This window comes from Drosophila arizonae, chromosome 3, assembly GCF_054131065.1.
Source record: "Drosophila arizonae isolate 15081-1271.41 chromosome 3, UAZ_ARI_1.0, whole genome shotgun sequence".
In the NCBI taxonomy this organism is placed as follows: domain Eukaryota; kingdom Metazoa; phylum Arthropoda; class Insecta; order Diptera; family Drosophilidae; genus Drosophila; species Drosophila arizonae.
Window position 1 is genome coordinate 13,978,239 of NC_142923.1, and position 23,970 is coordinate 14,002,208.

Here is a 23,970-nt window from a genome sequence, read left to right on the forward strand (position 1 = left end):
AAACACAAACACTCATGCATTCATGCATTTCACGGACTGTCGAAAATAAAAGCATATTGAATAAACAACAACAAGGAAACTCAGTTGAGCGTAGCGAAAACAATTTTTTTATACTTTTTAATATTTCGTAATGCCTAACAAAACTGGCAAAGAGAAGGGTCAAGTTATGTAAGAGACATAATTTGTATATTTAATTGGTTTACATATTTATATGTAGTATTTGCCATTGCCAAAATATAAATACATATTTCAGATATATGAAATATTTTCAATAAGAATTTCATATATACGAATTACAAAAAATCCTTAAAATATAACAAAATATATTATTTAAATACAGAGGAAATACTGAAAATATTATTATATTTCAACATTGCTATTCCTATTTTATTTTATACAATTTCGCAAACCTATATTATCAAATTTTGACAACCTTATGATTTTTTTAAATCTTTAAAACTTTACAAATTTGTGACTTGTTTTCAGCTGCTAATCGAGTTAAAGAATTAAATATTTATTTTCATACATTTTTTATATTGAAAGCAAGTTGTTAACATAATTTATAACGAAGCCTTCGGGTTGTTTTTCTCAACATGTAGATATAATTTTCAGCTTGCGTGTTATAATAGTACAAAAATAACATTATTAAAACAGCTTGATAGAAGAAAAATATAAAAAAACACCAAAAACAAACAACAAATAAAAATCGAGTGTAGAGTACAATGTTGCGTACATGAAGTCCACTCGAACAGTTCGGTCAGGTCAATTGGCCGGTTTGTTCAGTTTTCAGTGGCAAATTATTCTGATGCCCGTTCATAAAGTTTATTAGGGTATATTGCTATTGTAAAATGGCTGTGTACCTATCGAAAGGCAAGTTACCGATAATTCGAATAAACAGATATATCACATCTTTACATGGCAAATCAGTAAATTCCATAAAATATTCTTTTACTTAGGAAAACAAACAAGCACTTTATAAATGTAATATATTTAAAGCATTTGAACTGTAAGCGCGTATAGTGCAGTTAGTATTACCCGAAATTCCAAATTTTTAATTTAAAATTGGGACCGGCCATATTAGCCCGTAATTATTGCAAATGCCTATATTTAATTCAATTTATTTTGGCTTGCACGAATTTCGTTTATTTTCAAATTTTTTGTTTTTGTATTTCTGTCAGTGTTTGTGTTTATTGATTAATGTATTTTGGTACGCGGCATAGCGCAAACAAATAATCTTTCATGAAATTATATTTTACTCAAAATTCGCTTTTCAGGAAAAACACGTGTGCCTCGACTTCAATATACAAAAAATACATATATGTATATATATAAGAAAATATATATATATATTTCTGATTATGCTTATATGCTTAGCGTGGGTGCGTGGTAGTTGTTCACGTTAGACCTTTGCTTGTTTTAATTTTTATATTTATTGCAAAAGGAGCTCATTAAAAGGCGAGCACGCATATATTTTAGTGCTTTTGCACCTGCTCATTCACTTTTATAATGTACATAAATCATTATTGTTGTTGTTTATTTATTGAAGAGCACTCAAATGCATTTGTTTATTTCTAAAAGGCTCAAATTGATGGCCGGAAAATGTAGCCGATTCTGAATGATTCTAATTTGCACGAGTCTCAATTCAATTGGGAATATGTTTTGTTAGCACAAGAGGAAAATTTGATAATACCATTTCAAAAGAGATTGTAGATAGAAACATAAGACTGAGAGTTAAGTAGATAATATTATTATTGGTAAAATTATATTTATTCTATTTAGCTCAAATAAAAAATAGGAACATAAAAAATATCTATATAATTATTCATATAAAGTATAGAAAAGATTGTTTCTTCATCCTGTCTAAGTTATATATCTTACATACATTTATTTTAATAGTTTTTCCATTACATTTTATTCACTATATAAACGTAACTTCTTTATAAATATTATTAATGATCATTTCATGAACTCACCAGTTTGCTTTGGTAGATTATAGAAATCGAGTGTTTTGATTTCAGATGTTTCCACATGCGGAGCAAATCCCTCATACAGATCGCTCTCCTCGACAATGCCGCTCAGCTTATCGGCCTGGGCCGATGTGTCGGCACGATGATAGGGCATTTTCTTAGCCAGTTTTGACTCTTTAGCTGTCCCTGGTTACTTGAGAGCTGTCGTTGCTCGTGTTCTCTTAGCAAATAGTTGTGGGTTTTAGTATGTAGGTGTAATAGTAGGATTTCCAAGATTTATTTATTCAGTATTCCTTCTTGTTTTGTGACTAGATAGATCAACTGTTGTTTGTGATTTTGTTGTTGTTGGGTTTTTGTGGGGTGGTCGTTCTTATTGCGGCTTAGCTATGTGCATTTATGGAGACAGAAATACTCCAATACGATGATGTCGCGCCGAATTCATTATAATGAACGATTTAAAACGAATACTGCAAGAGCATAGTGGAGCAAAACGTAAAAGAACGGCAATTCAGAGTCTGCAAAAAATAAGATAAGAGAATATCAATATTATGTTAATTGAATAATTTGTATGGAATAAACTTAATACTAAACAGAAGTATTTTAAAATATTTCAAGCAAAAATAGATAATATATTAATATATTAATATTAATATAATTTTTTTATTAATATTAATTTTTTTTCTACAGATTTATTGAAAAACTTTAAGGTAAATAAAGTTAAAATTCGTGAAGGTCATGAAATTGCTCAGTCACAGTTTTTCCAATTCTTGGCCAACTTGAAAGCCATGCCGGCTGCTGAGCAAAATGCCAGCACTTTTCAGTTGGCTGCATATATTTTGTTTATTATAATTTTAATGTTTGGCATTCCGAGTTACGGCAAATAAACAAAATCTGTGTAATCCAATCAACAGCCATCACTCAGATATATTTTATACATATATATTTGTGTAATACATATGTAAAGTCCTTGTTACTCAGAGCGGCGCAAAGATGAATATGGAGTAACTGGTTCAATGACACGCATGAAAAACAACTTGGAACATTTTCAATTCATTTGGGCCAGCAACCACGAAAAATAAATCCAATTGTAGACAAGGCGTCAGGCGCCTCTGCGCCATAAAATACATGAAACGGCATTAAATGCCAACAGCAATAAAAATCTCAACTGGCCAGAAAAAGAGAGAGAGAGAGAGATTGAGTGACAGAGAAATTGGAGTGAACTCTACAGCATGGAAGTACTTAAAAGGCTCCCAAATGTCGCCGTCGTCAGCGAGATAAACGGATTTTTGGTAAATTGCCGGTTTTAATTTTGTATCGTATCGTGTCGATATCTAATTAATATTTGCCAAACTGGAAACCGGCACAGATATATCTCGAATATCCACAAAAAATACACAAATTTAAATTGAAAAAAAAAAAAAAAAAAAAAACATAAACAAAAATGTTCAAGGAATTTATATAAAATAATTTTTTATTTGAACTGGGCCAATAATTCGTTAGCCTAATGATTGTTGCAGAAAAAGAAAACAATGTTTATTTTGTGATGAAATTAAGTGTATTATTAACTAACTATATTCAATAATTATGTTTGTACACGTTTCGTTTGGACTGTAAAATTTATGCATTAAAAATATATGTATATTAATTATATTTAAAATTAATAATAAAAGATCTATATATAAGAGGCATAGAATTTAAATAATTTTTCAAACATGATATATTTATTCGGGAAAGGGTTTTTTTTTTGTAAGCTAAAATAAAATATTTGCACACTGCCCGCTGCATGTAATTAAAGAAAAAAAAAACTGCAATTTATCGCTATAAATATGCAAAATATTTATTTAAATTAGACTGAAGGTATGCATCATTTAATTTGAATTATAATTTATGAAATTTGATAGTAATCAAATTCTATGCAAGTGCCAAACACTCCAAACGTTTCGCACACACGCTGTGTATGCTTATTAGGCAGCAGCAGCAACGCACGCTGCATTGGAAGCTCAAGCCAAGCATAAATAAGAGAAAAAAATTAAATAGGAAAAAAATACGATATAGTTTAGTTAAAATATTTTTGTTTTCTGTTATTTTCTTTTGTTATCGTAATTCTTTAAATGCTTTCATTTCATCGTCTGCGAATGGCAGCGCATGCTAAATAGCAAAGCGTAGGCAGGCTACCCCCTATCCTCCCGCCCATCCCCATTTTTGCCACGCCCACTCGGCCAGCGAGTAACAACAAAAACGAAATGCGAAAATTGAATTGCAAATTTCAATTGAAATTCTGCGCACGTATCAAAACCGACAAAGCCAACAACAACAGCGGCAAATGAAAATACGAGAGAGCAACAACAAATACTTCTTTTAGTTTCATTTGACACTTTTAATGATTTCGCCTGTCAGCAACAGCATTTAGTGCAAAGGGGGCGAGGGGCGTGGCAGTGACGAATTGAACTAAACAGACGTGTCTGATAGATCGTTGCGTTCGCGTTTACTTGACACGAGGTGTTAGGCGCACAGAATGTGAGCGGGACAGTTGGCTGTCAATCGAGCAAACATTTATCGTAAAACAATCGATAAGGGAAGTGCAGCGGGTGGGGGTGGAGCTGGGTGGTGTGACAACAATAAACAATTGATATTTATTAAATGTGCAAATGTAAATTACCATGTACAATGTTCGCTATCTGAATATTGATAAACTAGGAAAATATGTTAAATTGCATTACGAAAATATCACTGAAATCAATATCGATAGTTATCGAAATTGCCCCAAAAATCTCTTAAGGACCAAACGAATAATAACCCCATTATGTTTAGCTACTTAAGCGATAATATTGCCTTACATAATCCAAGATAAGTTAATTATATAGATAAACAACAACAAAATAGCTATTTAAAGAATTTATAAAGCTAATTATATATATTTGCTCGAATCACAATTTTGCAGTAATTATTTATTGTAAACTATTTGGGGCAATTAAAAATTTGTTTATGGCTTGGCAAGCTTATCAAGAGGGTCATAGCCTCAATATCAAACTGATAAAGAAACACACAAAAAAAAAAGTCCCATGTGGAGATCGCCATTCATGTTTAATTGCCGTACAGTAAGACCTCATTGGCTGGTAATGGACGCATTTTGAGCTTAAGTATATAATTTAATTTGAATCCATGTGCGAATTTCTTATATGTATGTCAATATTATGCTAGTTTCGCATTTCAAGGTGCCTCAATGCTCAATTTGTGACTGTGGCAAAACAATTACCGATAAGTGAGCGAGAGCGAGAGCAAGATAGAGAGAGGGAGAAAGAGAGAGCAAGAACTACTTGAGTATAAACTTATTACAACAAAAAATGTTTACATATCGATTTTGTTTATTTTGCTTTGTGAGACATTTGTTGACTCGACGATTGCAATTGGCAAATATCAACGTTATCAACTAACAAATGTTGCAGCTAATTTAAGCAAATCAAATCAAGTCAAATCAGTGCTCAGGCAGGCTTAGCAACTTTGAACGAATGCCGCAAGTCAATTGAATTCAATTGGACAACACACACATTACAAAATATACAAATGTTTTTACATTATTTGATTAGTCCACCCTCAAGAGCCCCGAGAACAAAGCGAAAAAAAAAGTGCACAGCTAATTAAAACGTTTATGCAAATGCTCTGACACGCTCTGTCAAGTCAAATTGTAGGTCACCACCACTACACAACATCTCCATCGAATACATATGTATTTAGAATATAGCTCTACTTCTGAATATACATAATTATAATTATAAAAACAAACAAACTTTACATTAAAGGAAAAGTTACAAATCATAGCTTAAGCAAATAGCGTATATTCTTTAGCATAAATTCTATAAAGCCTAAAAGAGTTTAATCTACGTAGAACTATTTAACAGCTTTTTTTTTCTTATTTTTCAATTTTATTTTTTAATATTTTTTTTATTTACTTATTTATTTATTTATTTATTTTTTTTTTTTTTTACTCGTCATTTTAGACGTCTTTATATGTTTTATATAAATATATTTTTTATTTTATTTATTTATTTATTTATTTCTTTTTTTCAATCTCTATCAAAATGCTTTAAAAAACATGTTCTGCATTGGGTTTGCTACTATGAATGTGATTCCAAAATGCTATCGCCCTCAACGAGACAGTTGCAGCGATTAAAACTGGCGGCTGCCGGAGGCAAAATGTCAGCGCCTATTGAGTATTCAAATTTTCAGTGGCAGCAGCATAAGCAACTCAATTAGATCGTTGTCTAAAAGTCAGAGAGAGACACATAAAAATAGAGAGTGAGAAAGAAATACTAATAAAAATAAGAGCAACCTCAACTTTTTGACAGGTGGTAAGCGTTTGTGCTAATCTAGCGTTCATTTCATGTAATCGGCAGTCAAATGACGAGCACTTAACCCACATTACATATACCTACACAGAACTCACACACACATATAGAGACACACATAAGCTGGTTGCTATGAGCGTACAACGTGCCACCCACTCGAGTGACGCAACGTGCAACGTGCCGCATTCTGAACGGGAAACTTAAGTCGTCTCTCTTCTTTCCTCTCTCCTCTCTTCATCAGCCCTTCTCAATTGTTCAGACAATTTTTATGTCAGTTTAGTGGATTGCGCCAGACGAGCAGAGAACAAGTGCAAAACTTTCCATTGTTTACCCAATGCATTACAAATTTATGAATGTTATTAGCCTGATGATGCGTGACAGCGCTGTTTGTCAAAATGTCAAAGTGCAGCACATTGTATATGGCCAGGACACACCTGAAGTTCAAGCTGAAACAAAATCTGAGAGATGCACGCAAGTAGAGAACTAAGTACTAAGCCTAACCTTTCGAAATGCTTTTTTTTATAGCTTTCTATAACGCAACTAGTTTTAAGAGATTCACAAAAACTGTCCATATGAACTAGAAAGGAAATTTAGTTATATAGTGATTCAGTTCAGTTTCAAAAATATACATATGTTTACTTTTTACTGGACGTGTTTATATGAGGAATAAAGCAATACGATATAAAGTTTTTTATCAGCTATAGGTAAACTAATCAAGATGCAGCAGGAAATAAAATTGAAGTAAAATATTACTCTTTGGAAAAAAATATCAATGGTCAATCAATCGGAAGATATCATCATCATCGGTTTTCGCACTTGCTCTCCTAGTTAGTAATTTATTTCTGAGTTTTAATTTTACTCTTAATTTTAAAAGCATTTAGATATTACAACGCACAATCCATGTATCATATCTATGTCTCTTAATGATGTCGGCATAAAAATATAAGAAATATGATTTGATAGACGTAATATTGATAGCTGCAGAAAATGTTTCAAATTCAATTATGTCAAAATTAAACATGAAATATGAAAAAACATGAAATATGAAAATGTATTCTTAAAACGACCACCTTAAATTTAGTCTTATCTAAACTCCAATTCGATACTGTTACTGGGTGCTAAAGGTTTTTCCCACCCAGCAGTTTTCCAATAATTTACTTAATTACAGTTCCCCACAACTTAGTACAACTTGGCCAAGTAGGTCACTAAACTGAACTGAACTGAACAGAAAATCGTCGGCACTTTATGAGTTTTAGACACACTTGTGCCAAATTTGCATTTGATATGAGGTAAGTGTTTGGGGTGTGCCTTGAGGCAAATGGAAAATGAAAAGCGCTTTAGAGTGCCTCGGTTCGGCTGCCTAACTGGGCTAACCAGCTGACAGCTGTCACTGTTCGCAGCCCTTGTCCTACGAGAGTGCAATGACTTAATAGACCGCCCATTAGGGCCGCGCCACCTCTCCAGCAGCTCTAACACAATAATAAAATTGTGTCAATTCTGCTTTATTTTTGCAAAGAAGAAAAAACGTATAGAACGAGCACAGAATCATAATAAAGGTAATTTTTATGCATAGAAGATGAGATACTCTAGAAAAAGTGCATAAGAGAAAACATTACATAAATACACAATCTTCGTAGCAAAAGCCGATATACCCTACGTAAGGGTATGCAAAGAAATGAAAATTATGCCATGTGCCACAGTAAACCCATAAAGTACGTGAAAACAACAACTTCACAAATGTGGGCCAACGACAAGCACATTGAGAGTGTCGCTATTGAAGGGATGTTGAGCTAGATGGAGGCTCTCTCTAAGCTCAGTGTGGGTGGGCTGGCAATAGCTGGAAAGAACTTTACGTCAGCAGTAGAGAAAATACAAATACAAATACACAGCAAACAAAGTTGCGCGGAGACACGACCGAACAGAGACTGGGAGAGAGTGGCAGACTGGCAGAGTGCGAGCAGAGTGGAGAGAGAGCAAGTTGTGTAGAGTTCGAAGAGAGGGAGAGAAAGAGAGAAGGAGAGCAAAAGAGTGCTCGCTAAGGCTGGGTAAATCAATGAATGAAACACGCACACACTCACGCACACGCACACAGACGCCAGCCTGCGTGCATGTGCGAGCGAGAGGGCGACAATTAAGTGAATCAATTTATGCTACATCGCTTGGCGAGAGGCAAAGGGCAATCAGAGGACACGCACTAGACGGCGCCAAGGAAATCAACTTGTCAACTTCTCAAACTGCTAGCAAGGACAGCCAACCGAAATATTGTTGTATCAGCCAGGGAGTGATATCAATTAAAAGGAAACCAGGCCGCAGACCAAAATGCGCCAGCAGGCTTGACCTGATTTACAGAAAGCTACCTGTAACAGCAGCAACCCTCTTCGCACCCGCAACCAGACAGCGTCTTGGTCAACTTGGCCAAGTTTTGTGGCAGACGCAGCGACGCTGAAAATGCCAACACGCAAGGTTTTGCGTTTTTTATGTTTGCTTGCAATAGTTTTTATTTTTCTCCTTTTTTCTTTCGGTGGCTTTTCTTTTCATTTTCTTTTTTGGCAACACAAAGGAAAACCTGTATAATGCACTTGCCACAACAACAACAACATTGCGGTTCAATGAACTGCTGCATAAAACAACAACAGCAGCAACAACAAATATTGCAATTGCAGCAGCAGCAACAATTTTATTTCTCTTTTTCGCTCAGCTTTTGTGTTTGTGTTTCTTTCTGTTTTTTGTGTATTTCATAATAATTACATACGAGGCAGATAAGCGCACTGCAAGCACTATGTGGCTAGAAAATCACGTGCATTGGCCCCGGCACAGTTATTTGCGGGCCTCATCTCGCCTTCCACTTTGCTTTATTTTCTCATTTTCTTTCTTTGTTTCTTTTACACACATTTTACACTAATGCTGCGCCTTACGAGCAAAACTAGCATGGCATGGCGAGCAGAGGCAAAGGCAATCGCCAGAAATAAAAGAAAACTCGAGAAAGAATGCAATGGGCATGACTATAAGAGATACCCTGTAACTAGCTCTGAGGCTGCATAATGTAAAATTTAAATGAGAGGTGATTATTCGTTATTGAAGAAACTTAATAAAAATTTATTGCAATAATAAGGAAAAAACCTATGCAAGAAATTATAAATATATATATATATATATATATATATATATATATATATATATATATATATATATATATATATATATATATACTAAACATTTATTATAATATGTAAAAATATATTCTATTGAGAAAACTTTGTACAAATGTCACAATAATTTAACAAAATTAAAAAAACAATAAGCAAATTCTCATATGAAGGTTTAGTTATTTTGTCATTTGCAGCGTTTATCTAGAATATACCCAATTTTATTTACTTTTCAAACACTGGGTATTTCCACACACTCACTCACGCAAACTCAAACACACACATAAAATGTTGCATGTGAGAAATGAAGCGGCCAGTTAGCCAAACAAAGGCAGCGACCGATTCAGCATTGAAGCCGCCTCGCTTCACTTTTTATATTTTGGCTCTGGGTGCACACAAATGTTATGTAAGTGCACAATTTCTCGAATTTTTTCTCGTTTTTTTCCCCCCGTTTTATCCGATATTTTTTCATTTGCTTGGCTTGGCAAAAGTTCGACAATATACTAGTAGAGAAAAAAATGCACCGCTAGCAAGTTTATAGAACAGAGCGTGTATATATATGTATGTATGTGTAATATATAGTATCTTGATTCTTACGCATGAATCATCACAACCGGCAAGCACAAATATACACCAGATTGCACTCTCTTTGGATTGTAAAATTTGCGGCCAACATGGCGTATGCAGCTAGCAAACAATTATCGTTACGCATACGTCATGTTGACACAGCATTTTTGCGTAAAAGTATTTAACGATGCATGTTGAACCTTCAGCTGGTTGAACGAGAAAAAATAGCCATGTTACATGCAAGAGTTAATAGAGTTGATTAAAATGTGTATACAATTTTCTCTCATATTTCACGTTTTTTTTTTTTTTCTGAATAGTTGAAGCATATCCACATCAAATTATATAAAACGTTATACATGAGTGCCTAGGCACATTTGCCATTTAAGCTAGTTACAAAAATTATATGAGCTTGCTTTCATTTGAGTAGCATCATTAAAAATTAGTTTGTCTTAAGTTTTTGCGATAACTTATCAGCCTTTTGCTATGCATAGACTTGCACAATTGAAGTTCTTGACACCTGATTGTCAGATAAACTGTGCTGTAAAACAATCATCTCGAGACTTTTAGTGATGTTGTCAAATAGTTAGAAAGGTGTTAAAATTTCTGTCTGTTTTCAGTCTGCTTTAAAGCTAAAGTCTTTTAGACTTTAAAGTAGCTAATTTGTTTCAATTTGCCAAACAATTTCGTTTACAGAGAGGTATAAATTATAAACTTATGACATTTAATATTTGTAAAAATATATATAGTAGTAGTCGAATACAAATGGATAAAATGATATAATATTAGCGCCAAAAAATTATTTATATACATTTCGCCTTAAAGTTCAATTAAACTTATTTCCACATCAAAAAAAAGATAACTTCTAATAAATATTTCACAAAATCTATACATTTTCTAAATTTTATTAGTATGAATTTAATTTCATATTCTTTTTTATCATATTGCTTAAAATGAAATCAACCACCTTCTTTATTTGCAAAATGCTAAAATTGTTAACTTTAAGCTCCATATCATCGTATATAATCAATGTACTCTTATTGATTTCAGCAATGGTCTCCATATGTTAATAACACAATTATTAATAGCAAAGCGCCAACGTAATTGGCTATAATTGCATGCTACAGGAATTCTCAGCACTTGCTGTTATATGTTAAGTGCACCATTTGAGGCCATTCGGCTATGGTCAATGAAATGCCGATGGAGACATCTCAGTCGCACTCAAATTGCAACTAATTACACACACTTACGCCACTTTAATAGACGCCCCATCGGAGAGGCCCCATATGTCGCCACGCTAAAGAAAAACTAATGGCCCCAAAAACGAAAATTATGGCCAACAACACAAAATATGCCATGAATATGCCAGTCAAATGGCCAGCTAAACAGCCAAGCGGACAGCCAGTCAGCTAACATTTATTGAACGCCATTGTTACAGGCTGTCTAGCCTAGAGACCACGGGTAAGTGTTTAGTACAGTAGAGCAACGATATGATGTAAGGCTTAGTGGGCATGTGAAATGCCAGAAGGGAGTCTCGATGGGCCCAGCGTCAAGGCCAGACAAACAACAGGGCTGCCTGTTGCAAAATGTTTACACTGCGGCATTGCAACACACAGACGGCACAGCAAACGCAGACAGAGAGAAATATTTAAACGCCTATAATCGCACATATGTAGAGATATATATCTAATTTGGTACGTGTGGCGGCGCACAACTTATAATTTACACGAAAGTTCTATAAAAATGCACATTTGAAATGTTATTGCAGAACAACGCAAAAAGCGCTACAGACCAAGATCTCTACATATATGAAATATAGATATACATTTATATATCTACATTATTCTCTGTATTGAGTAATCAAATTTATGGCAAAAGCTAAAAATTAATATGAGAATTGAAATGAAACAAGCGGGAATCGACGTTATATAGAATTGAGATGATGTAATAATTTTGTTTGAAAGAAATAATAATCTAAGCGAAAAGAACCGTTTGAAATATATTTTAGCGTAAGATAAAAGGCTGAATCGATTTTAAAATATCAAGAAACAAACGAGAAACAGATTATTTACAAATTTCAAGTTTAAAATATCTAACACCATAACAACTTTATCGATTGTTTGCAGTCACGCGGATAAGAAAAAATCATCTCGCTAACAAAAATAGTCTAACAAGAACCGGTATTCGAAATAAATACAGATATAAAAAACAAATTAAAAAAAAAAAAACAATAATTAATTATTTTTATATGGGTTAGCTTGACCAAGGTCTAAATTATTTTATGAACTCAACTGTTATCCGCATAATCTAATTTGCAAAGATAACAGAAAATGCCTGCTATGAATAAAATTACGTAAATGAAGCTATATTCAATTATCAAAAGTAAAACGGATAAAGGCCGGCAGTGAACAAATATCGTTTACAGCTTTATTCGGTTGATTTCATCAAACAGATAGAGTCGATTAACCAGAAGGTGTCAAGTGTCGAACAAAATACAGCTTGCGATAAGTCAATTAACACTAGATTATATCATACTCATCCGACTGGTCGTATGCTTTTGGCTGATATCGAAATATTTTGATGCTAAACTATAATATCTCACAGATTTGTAGGTTTTTCCTCATCTAATCAGTAATATATAATGTATACACAACTTAGCCGGAAATAAAGCGTGACAAATCGATGAGAAATAGAATTAACAAGTGTAAAACTCATCCGGACAATTGGCAGACACTCAAGCATATCAAAAATCAAGAACTTTATATTTATGTTTTGGCATGCGTCATTAAATACAACACTAAGACGCGCGACAAGGGCATCAAATATTATGCAGAAAATACAGGCATATAGATTGATAAGATAGACCCGCAGAATAGTTCAATGTGAGTAGTCGTAGCACAAAGTACTACATATACAACTGTATATATATTCGGTGTATTAGCTGGGGCAGTGGGTAAAGTCGATGGCATTGGTTTGTACCCAAAAATACAAAAACAAAATTTATTCACTGATAAGCTACAAAATGCCCAATTCCAGACACTTGCAAGTCTGTAGCGTTTTTTTTTTTTTTTTTTTTTTTTTTTTTTTTTTTTTTTTGGCATGCCCTATCAGGGGGTATCCAGTATATAGAAGATCCCTGTTTATAGAAAATAGATAATGTATGCATGTTATATGAATCAGATAGTTAACGATGTAAAGGTGAACCGAATCCAGTAATCTTTTATTTTTTCAGTTTCGACCAAAAAATCAAAATAATAAACATTATATTTCATATAGTATGTTATATATATATTTAATTTTTTTTTAAATATTGTATATATATATATTTAATTTTATATGTATATTTAAAATTGTATCTTTATAAAATAATATTTATTAGTGAAGTGAAAACAATAATAAAATACTACTGCAAGCATTCCACAGCTGTAAGAGTGTTTGCGCTTTAGCTGGTGACAGTTAACTGTTCTATTTAATTTTTTTTGCCCGCATTGATAAGCCGTATTAAATAACATGTTGTGAGGAGCATTGGGAACGGCTCTGTCACGAGTCGAGTCGCTGTCGCTGTAGCTGTCGCTATCTACCACATAGGCCAGCTGAGCGGGTGACTATTTTTAGTATTTTTAGTAGCCGACACAGTTGCTGACATTGGTTGTAAATCTTGGCAATGGCAGCGCTCAATGCGATGGAGGCGGGTACATACGTTCGGCCCACCCGGCCGTCTGTCCGTCAGCAAACTTGCTGAAAGACGGAGCAGGCAGCGTCATCCGACACACACTGAGTGTAAAAGAGAGAGAGAGAGAGAGACAGAAAGAGAGAGAGAACAACTCAACTGTGAGCAATGTCAATGGTATTTGGATGACAGCAGCCCATACGTTTATCATTGACTTTTCGCATCATATAGTATTCAATTGGAATATATATTTTATCTGCATTCGATTGAGTGTGAAATTTCGAGTAGGGAAACCGGTTCGATGCCATCATGATTTTATTTTATTCGTACTTACACCATTTTTATATATTGTTAATCTCTGTATGGCCAAAATGTGTTTAATAAACAACAACAAACTCCGCCAGAGTTGAGATGTTGACTGCATTCGCTTGCCGCTAAAACTAGCTAAAAAGTATATTCTTTTCTTCAGTACTTCAGATAAACCATATTTCAAGTTTCTGATTACAACCGTTTTTATGTACTTCATTAACTGTATTATGCATTTATTAGTTCTATAAAAATCTATTTAATGCGATAACAGTTTTATAAATCTTTGAAAGTGCTAATCAAAACAATAAAATTTGTAATATTATATTTTTTATACATTTTATAAACTCTTTTGTCTCGATCTTTCTCAAATTATTTTGTAGATCTCTATCTCCTATCCTTATCCCTAACTTCTACCATATCAAATTTATATCACAGCTCAATCACAACTCATACAAAACAACTTGTCAGCTTACACTGATCTCTGTGTTTCCCGCGCAGTGTATTTTTCCCAAGAGCTACATGTCATTCTTATTACAATCAATCTTAGGTTTTCTATGCATTTTTATTATTTTTTATTTATTTATTATTTTTTGGCGGCTCTAAAGCAAAATTGGCAACACTGGTAGAGACGTGACTCAGCTGTTATAAGTCGGTTGTTCTGTCCGAGCCGGCCGACAATTGTTCTACACTTGTCGTTTGGCATTCCAGCGAACTTCAATGATATTTGAGAGCCGCAGCTGAGCTCGAGACTTGCCGCAAACTGAGACTCGCTGCCACATCACGTGCCTTCAAGTATACGTTCGTTCGAGTTTATCGCCCGGTTTGTCAGCGAGCCTTCTTTACCTTTTTTTTTTACTTTTTTTTTTTTTACTATTTTGTAAACAATGAATTAGTTTGTCTCTAAACATTTCTGCTTGTCGACTATTATGCAATACTGTTTGAGGTTAGGTTCGACACAAATATGAATTCATTTATTAAATAAATAAAATAAAAAAATTAACTTTAAACTCTTTACGCATTCAGGCTGGTCCTTGTAGTTATAGCTTGACAATACCCAAGTACTATTTGGTAACCGGCTCTATATTGTGCGATCACGTTCTCTTATGTGCGTAGGTTAAAGCTGCTAATTTCAGAAGCATGCAAATGCCGGCTCAAAGATCATTGCTCGAAAGGCCCGATAAAGAGCGGAAGCAGAGGCAAACCATGTATAGAATGAAGCAAAAAAATATATTTATTGGATAATAATTTCACCTATCTCTCCACATACAATTTATCCAGTATCCATAAAACATATGATAAGCTATAACAACAAAGCAAACTGTATCCGTATAGCACAACATGGATTGCACAAGTAAAGCGCAAACTTGTTTTGCATGTTTGCACTCTTCCTTATTAGCTGATAACTGATTCATCACTAACTACCTTTATCCGGCTTACTATTAGTTATATCCTCCTGATACATGATTTATAACCCACATATTGTAACCCTCAATTTACATTTATTAAGCTGTTGCCATGCCACGTTGCAATTGACTTAAATGATGGCGACATCAAATGTCATGACCTGTTCATAGTTATCCGCCAGTTATCCGTGTGCTTTAATGCGCTCGGATAAGCATTTTTATTGTTGACGACAAGTGGGCGTAGCGGTCAGCAGCTTTAAAGCGCATTGTAGCCCATGGGCCAAAGCCCATTATCCATTATCCGTTGCGACATTTTCCGCAATAAGACGATATCAACGAGACACATTCGCCCATTTGCCGTTGTCACTCTTCATTCAGATAAGTTCAATTCACATTGCACAGAAGAGCTGCTCGATTCAGTGCCACAAAAACATCCGGCCCAACAAAAGCACAGCCGCAACCATTGCCTGGGGGCCCCGCGGCTTCTCTCTCACTCTGTATGATTCTCTCTGTCTCTTACTGTCTGCTTCTCGCTGTTTGTCGAGGCAAACGGCATTACAACTCTCGAGTCGTTCGACAATGGCGCGCAGTTTACTTGTTTTTGCCCATTGTATTTTGCATATAGGCATTTATTATATTATACATTATTTGAATAAACTAAATTACGTACAAAGAGAGGAGCCTCCACCACAACGCTCTACCTCGCTTTGCTCTCCCTCAACTACGTACACCAAAAAGCAGAATTGAGTTCCGTATCGAAGCACAACCAAAGCTGAGAACGCAAACCAAAGAATGGAATGCGAAAATTCTTCGGCTTTGCTTTGTTTTCACATGCATACTTTATGCCCAGCTGCCTTACCCCTAGCTGAACCCCCGCCCCTTTGGCTCTTGTTCAGTGGCTGCCTGTTTATTATCTTTGCAAATTTGACGCGTTTTCAATATGCTCCATTGGGAGCGCTGTTTGCTCTACCGCGCGTAATTCAATTTGTACTCGACCTCCACGCCGGCTGTTAGGCTATCTTCTCCTCCAATTACTCTTCAATTCCCTTTTGCTGCGCAGAGCGTGGGCGTCTTCTTTTCATCTTTCGCACGCCTCTTCGAGATTTTAAATTTGTTTGTCGTTTCGCTTTCGAATAACAACATGCAGACACTATAAATGTCACGTCCACAGCGTCTATCCATCTGTGCGGCCTCTGGTCACTCACTCACACAGGCCTCCCTCGGCGCCCGCTCTTCACCATCAAGCCAGAACACACTAATTAATTAGCTCTGGTTTCTTTAATTAGCGCAAGCCAAATGAAAATAATTGACAGCAGTTCAGCTACAATATTTTGCATGGAATTTTTAGAATTTGAGCTGCACGTGCAAATATTTTAAGCCATGTAAAGTGGACGCGAATGAGGAAGAGGTAGAGAGAAAAGAAGTAAAGTGTGAAGCAGACAAATAGCAAAGCAGAAGGCAGAGATTCAGGTAGTCATAGAAGCAAAGAAATAAATCTTTTTATATTAACAAAATAAACCAACGAACAATGAAAAGAATAAGAAAACGTGATTAGAACGCTTGATTATCAAGCATACGAATTTAGAAGTTTCTGCAGACATTTACTCTTATCCGGCAATATTAACAGAGAGTTTTGGGCAACATAATTTATGTCTAAATAAAATAGTATACCAAAAATACTAAGCATTTATTTCTAGAAAGGTATCTGTTTATCCATCAGCCATGGATAAAAGTGGAAAGAGAGATATGAAATTTTAAATATAAGGAAGGCTAAAGGTAAGGTCGAATGGCATAACATTGATAGATAATATATTACAGAATATAGCTAGTATATATGACTTATTCACGCCAAAACTAACAGCTATGTTCACAGTTATTGAACCAATCCGGTTGACAAATTGGTCTAATCATAATATGCGCCATAAATTAACAAGTTATCCGCGAACATTGTATACAAGTCCCGATAACCTTTATAGCCTATAGTTATACACCAAAATCAAGGTTATTGAATCAAGGGAAATGTAAAAATATTTACAACAAATGTACGTATATCGCACAGTTATTAACTTTTATTCATTAACTGAGCAGACAAAATATGATACGAGCGGCTATAAATATAAACATTTATGTAGATACACATATAACTATACTTATAAATATATATATGTTATGTATATACATATATATATATATAGTATATCTCGCACTCAAATAAAGCTTATTTTTTGCAGTTGTCTTCGCATCGTCGGAGACCCCTGAATGAAATTACTTGCACAAATTAATGCCGCACAATTACCCACATCAGAGCCGGGCAGAGCCAGACAATTGATTGTATGATATCTCTGGCACATATGTCAGCATGCTATATGCATATACGTATACACATATATATATATCGCACTCTATGGATCCACATATATATACATATATGCACATATTTTTATTTTTGTGTGTTATATTTACTTTCGCCTTTCTTATTGCTGTATATTGTGGGCGTATGGTCATTATTTGTTATTGTTCTGTCGCGTGGTTATTAACACATTCGAGTCGCACGCACACACACACACACACCGAGTTGCACTTGATTTAATAAATTTGATTAGGATTTATGAGCGTGTGGGTTTTTAATTTTACATCCAAAGCCTGCATATATTCACGAATTTCATAAAGTTTATAGCGCGACTTTAAGGCCAAGTAATTCGATCATGTGATCGATGAGACGAAAGCAATAATAAAAATACGAAATGCTTATATCACTGTGGATAAATGGCAAATCGCTGCATAGCAATTGAAATATAAAACTCAAATAACATTCAAGTCATTTATCCAGGTATGTAGATGAATGTAAATATGGGCAAATGTAATGAAGATAAATATGGGATATTTCTTCAGCATTAATCGGCATAGTTGTTAATTTACTAAGGTGTGGTAAATCTTCAAATTCTATAGGCTAACAATCAAATTACTTAAGCAAATAACAATATCACGGATAGTATGCAACATGTTATTTTTAACAAGCTGAGTAATCGAGTTTTATATGAATACTTGTATAAATAATGCTTTGATAAACCTACTTCCTTAGCCGATAAATGCGAATGACCCACTTGTAATAATGGATTAAAATATAGCTATATAACTGCACATACAAATTGTGAATCATACTCGGACCACAGATTAACATAATAATTAGTTCAGCTACACCCAATATTTTTTTTAATCACACTTAAATTAATTGAGACCATTAAATGCTTCAGATAAATCCGCTGCAATATTAATGGATAACACTTACGCCATTTAGTTCCCATGTGGATAAACGCATATTCAATTTTTCGCCATTTTGTAACTGATATCATCAAACTCGTGATGTAGTCAATTGAGCAAATACGCTGGGCAATGCAGTTGAACGGTCATTGACAGAATATTAATACTTAAAACGCTTTAATACACATAATTAGATTCAATAAATGTGGGAAAAAAAATCAACTCAAATCCGCAGATTTAATTAAAAAAGATTAGAGCGAATAGGAGCATAAATGCCGTAAATAAACTGCAATCTAGAACCGAATTCGATAACGTTCACGAAAATATTTAATAAATAATGCTGGCAAACGAATATAATCTACGCACACAGATTCGAAATCACATTGCACAACGCCAAATGAATTATTATCCAGTTTATGGGCAGGTGTAAACGGCAACGACTTTCATGTTCGGCGCCGGGTAACTACCCCGAAAACAAACCGGAAAGAACATTTCGCAGAGGTGTGACGAAGATTCAATGCTCTTTTACGCAAGTGGTTAATAATAGTAATAATAATACTTGAAAGGTGATTTAAGATTGTAGTCTGTAAAGTTATATTCTAATATCTAATGAAACTAAGAGTAAAAATTCAATTGCGATCATATTTGTAAATTCATGGTATGTTATTGATTATCATCATTAAAACTCTTAAAAAAATATCAAGTAAATCTGTATATGTATATAAAATAAGAATTTGTTATCCAATATATTTAATAAAATAGTATTATCTAGTTACCTAAATCTTATCAAGATAGACTTGTTTTCTATTATAATATATATACTTTCTGTAATACCCAATGCTCTCTTGTAAGGGTACAACAATAAAACTGATACCAAAATTCACTAAGCCAACGAACTAAATTTATGGACAATACACGATGGGCATGGGAGGAGTATCTATATTTACACCAATTTCCATGTACGTGTGCGTGTGTGTATTTCTATCGAATTTGTAGCTAGTGGATTGAAGGATAAGCACAACGAGCAAACGCCGTGACAGGTCAAACGGGGCTGTCACCTATAAATAAAACGCACAGCTCAGCAATTTTAGACAGACTCAAAGCAAACTCAAATAAAGCCTATCGATTTTGTGAAAGAAAAACCATTTACCTGTCAGCCACACGCACACACACACACACACACACACACACACACATGTACGAACACACGCACTGAGTACTTTAGTGGGGTAAGTTTTTTCAGTGGGTTAGTTGGTCGCGTTGCCACAGACCAATCAACAAATAGATAAAACTAACAAACAACAACAGCAACTAAAGTTGAACGAACTGGTTGAGAGACTAGTCCATAAAGTAATAATAGTATATAAAAATAAACTCGAATCTCAATTGGAGAATCAGAAATCAACTGAGCTACCAGCTTCGTCTCGTCTGCGTGCTTTTAAGCTGAATTTCCCATCATCTGTTTGCGATGATTCAGAGCATAAATCGAATCGATCGACGTCGTCGCCTGGTCACGTACTACAACAAATCGTCAGCGACATTTGCGATAGGCGATTCGAGTTCAAGCTGCTCTGTCGACTTATTCGAATCGATTGATTCGATTCACGTTGGACCCACTAGTCACACACACACATGCCTTCCCTACAAACACATATTAGAAAATACCCTGGACAAGGAGGTAGCTGGATTATTTCGTACTATGAGATCAACTGTAAACATCCCTCTCTCTCTCTCAATCCCCTGTCTTTCTTTTTTGTTTCTATGAAATCTCATTTGATTATAATATTGAGATATTAAGATTATATAATATTAGTACATATATCAATTATATTTTATATTTGCCTATACAATTTATTTTTAAGTTGAAGTTCCACCTCCAAATCTTTCGATTATACTTCCTTATCTATATATAAGTACTATAATATTTTATATCTCTACATTAGATTAGTTTTTGGATCGTTTAGAAAAGCCTGTTAATATTTACAGCTGATAGCGCTTTTAGGTGTCAGAAATGTTTTTAATGATGTTTAAACGACTTACGTTAATCTCTCTCTCTATCTGTCTGCCTGTCTCTATTAAATATCATATAATAGTTGTGCATCTTAATAATTTCTATCCATTTTCATTGCTCTATACACAGTGAAATAGAGTATTTGCTCGCCTCTCACCCTCTCGCACGCTCTTTTAACTTGGTCTTAACTGTTTCTCATGCGCTTGAACGGCATACGAACGGATCGGTAATTGCTATATTTTTTCACTTGATTGCTTACAGTCTCATGTGTGTAAAAAAATTTGAAAAGTCGTTTTGCGGCTCACGTGAGTGACTGACTGACTGACTGAATAGACCACCGCGCCGTGGCTAAAGACATGAACCCGGTTTTTGAGTCAACTGTTTTTTTTTCTCTCTTCGCGGGCAATTGAGCGAACGATTCGATGGTCATTTGTGACAGCTACGCAAAGCAATAATTTGTCTATTTGCCAGTGAGATAAACATTTTGTGAGAATGTGCGAAATACTTATATACATACATATAATTCGTAAATATTCATCTCTATTCTCTAGATACTAGCTAAGCTGCCTAATTGGGTCGTCGACGCTGATAAGATAACCAAAATATCTAACGGTTTGCCATCGAAATTGATTTAAGCAACATTTTTTTGCATAACTTTTATTTATAAATATATATATTTTTTTTTTTCATTTAGTCGAAGTTCAAGCCAAAGTCAAAGCCCGTCGTAAACGAAGTAATTATTCAAGCTCCACGCAAAACATGTGAATATAACAAGTTTTTAGAACCTTTTTTATTTATTAAAAGTTTTTTACGACGTCGTCTGTAATTCTCGACTTGTGGGTGGAGCTCAAAATATTGCTATATTTTCCTTCAAAATTAACATTTCGTGAATCGAACGATAGCAAAATGATAAACTTTTAATAAACTGTTTATTGTGAGTCATTCCGAGCCAAAGCATGCATCATAATCTATTTCGGTTAGTTTCTACGGTAAAGTAATGCCTGTGGCTGTGCTGTGGACTTACGGGGAATTTTTCAAGCCCATAAAATATAAATTACTTTTGTCAGATTTATTATTTTATCCGTTATTATTTGGGATCTATTTTGTACATTAGCTGAAGTTTTATCAGTTATTATTATTATAAAGAAATTTTACAGGCCAGAATTCGAAGAAAAATAATTAAAATAAAAGAGAATTAATAAAAATCATAAAAATAAATATAATACAAATCAAATTTATTCAACACCAGAATAACTAAATTATTTTTAATTATTTGATCAAAAATAAAAGAAAAAGAAAAGAAAATCAATTTGAATATCTTTCATCATCCAGTCCCTTTCAAATTTTTTTTTTTACAATTTAGGCTGGACGATCTTATCGAGCGACCACTAAATTATGTAACAAATTTTTTATATTTTGTTTATGCTCTTTAAAGCTCATTCTTGTTCTAACTATATAATCATACACAAGCTCACTTCATAGAGCCCTCCATAAAAAAAAGACAGCTCATAAATTGTGCAAGGTTGAAATTGTTGTCTCTATCTAATCAGACACATTTCGACACAAAAAACAAAAACTGCGGACCTCCATGGAGGTGAAAATGTAAGTAACAAAAACCAAAAAAAGAACCCTAAGATAAATATTTAAATTTATGGTTAGAGTCTGCGCGACTGACTCACAATTTGGGGAATGGAAATTACAAATTTACACTAGAATAAAAAATATACATATGTATGTAGAAGCCCTGGTAAAACGACACATAGAAAAGACCAGCAAGCTAATTTGGCTGATGGCCTGCATGAGTGCGAGCGAGACAATAGTCGATGCACTTACCTGACGTTGGCTATGTTCAGTTGTTCTTGTTGTTTTCGCTGCTTTTGCTTATTTCCGTCTTCGTTGCTTCTTTTTTTCTGTCTGCTGCTGCAGTTGTCGATATTTGTTTTCGTTATGTTTTGGGTTCTTATGCTGGCCTCCTTCTCTCTCTTTTGCTCACACACTGTGTTTTTTTCTGATTCTTTTTTTTCGTTGCTGCTTGCACACACGCGTTTTTGTTTTGCTTGGCTCGTTCGTTTATGTTTTCACTTTCACAGGTAAAATTCTATGTGATGGAAAAAGGTTAAGAGAGTGACAATTTTATTGGCTGGCAGCAAAAAACAAACTTTGCTGTTGTTATTTATTTATTTTTTATATTTTAATTTGTATTTTTTTCTCGTTGCTTTACAAAAATCACATTGGTGCCTTTTTACACACTAACCGAACAAATTTATCGCAATTGCTGCGACTACCTTGCGCTGCGAGCGTTAAAAATCAACTGAATTGACGTTACGGCCAGCCAGCCATTGAGGCGTGAGCGCGCTTTTGATACCGTTACGGGCGACAGCAAGAGAGAAAAGTCACGAGCGCCAAATATGCGCAAGTATGCGTGATTAAGTATGTTTGTGTGGCGACAACCCTCTCTCTCACTCTCCCAAACTCTCACGCTGAACTCATGTCTGGGTGCCTTTGCATCTGTATGTGTGTATGTGGGTGATTTTATTTAGCTGAAATACGTATACATGTACGTTTTTTTATACCGGCTGATTAGTTGATATAGTGCTCATTTGGGCAACAACCATATATATACATGCACTCAGATTAGAACAGAGCTCTCATAACCAGTATTAAATAAATGCCAAATATTAGCAATACCCCAAGCACTGCTCAAATGCAACACTCTTCACACGTGGTTTGTTTTAATGGAACTTCACGCGACGTAAAAATTCCCACACACAAGCACAAAAATACCCAAACGGACACCAAAACGTAACACGTCACAATAACAAAAACAACAACATCAACAACGTTTGCGATTTGCTCTCAGCATAATTTTGTTCTGGATTCTCTTACAAACACCAGTCTCTCTGTCACTCTCTCATTCGTGTACTCTGCATGTGCGTTGTTGCTGGTCTGGCAGAGGAAACCGTTTGTTGCTTTTTTTGTTATTGTAAACATTTAGTTAGCACCTCTCTTTATAAATCATATCCAATACAGCAGAGAGCCACACAAGATGTGAATTAATATGTTTAACGCTTTTTACTACTGACAATGGTTAAAATAAACAACCTAAACAAGAGGGCTTTATATTTAGTAAACGTATACGGAACAAAATATTAGGCCTCTAGAGACGGTCCAGCGTTTGACAAGTGTGCGTGCGGCCAGGCCTCCATCACACACATACACACAAACACGCCTGCACGCACTCGAATATTGTAAAAGCGTCGACACTCTTGAGATTCGCCCTAATTTGTAAAGCC

At 34.6% G+C, this 23,970-nt stretch overlaps 1 protein-coding gene across 5 annotated transcripts in view; it reads right to left on the reverse strand.

Annotated features, from left to right (window-relative positions):
• The window catches only part of sky (GTPase-activating protein skywalker), a 54,654-nt gene extending 31,498 nt beyond the window's left edge, over positions 1-23,156 (reverse strand). For 2 of the 5 annotated variants that reach the window (XM_089465575.1, XM_018001967.2), the window contains exons 1-2: positions 22,511-23,156; positions 1,974-2,482 (exon numbers count right to left, since the gene is read on the reverse strand). In XM_089465575.1, coding sequence (XP_089321701.1) covers positions 1,974-2,121 — 148 coding nt within the window. In that variant the 5' untranslated portion in view covers positions 2,122-2,482; positions 22,511-23,156. The remainder of the gene's footprint in view (positions 1-1,973; positions 2,483-22,510) is intronic. The other 3 variants (XM_018001957.2, XM_018001959.2, XM_018001966.2) reach the window with 3 other exon arrangements.
• Positions 23,157-23,970: the final 814 nt, after the last annotated feature.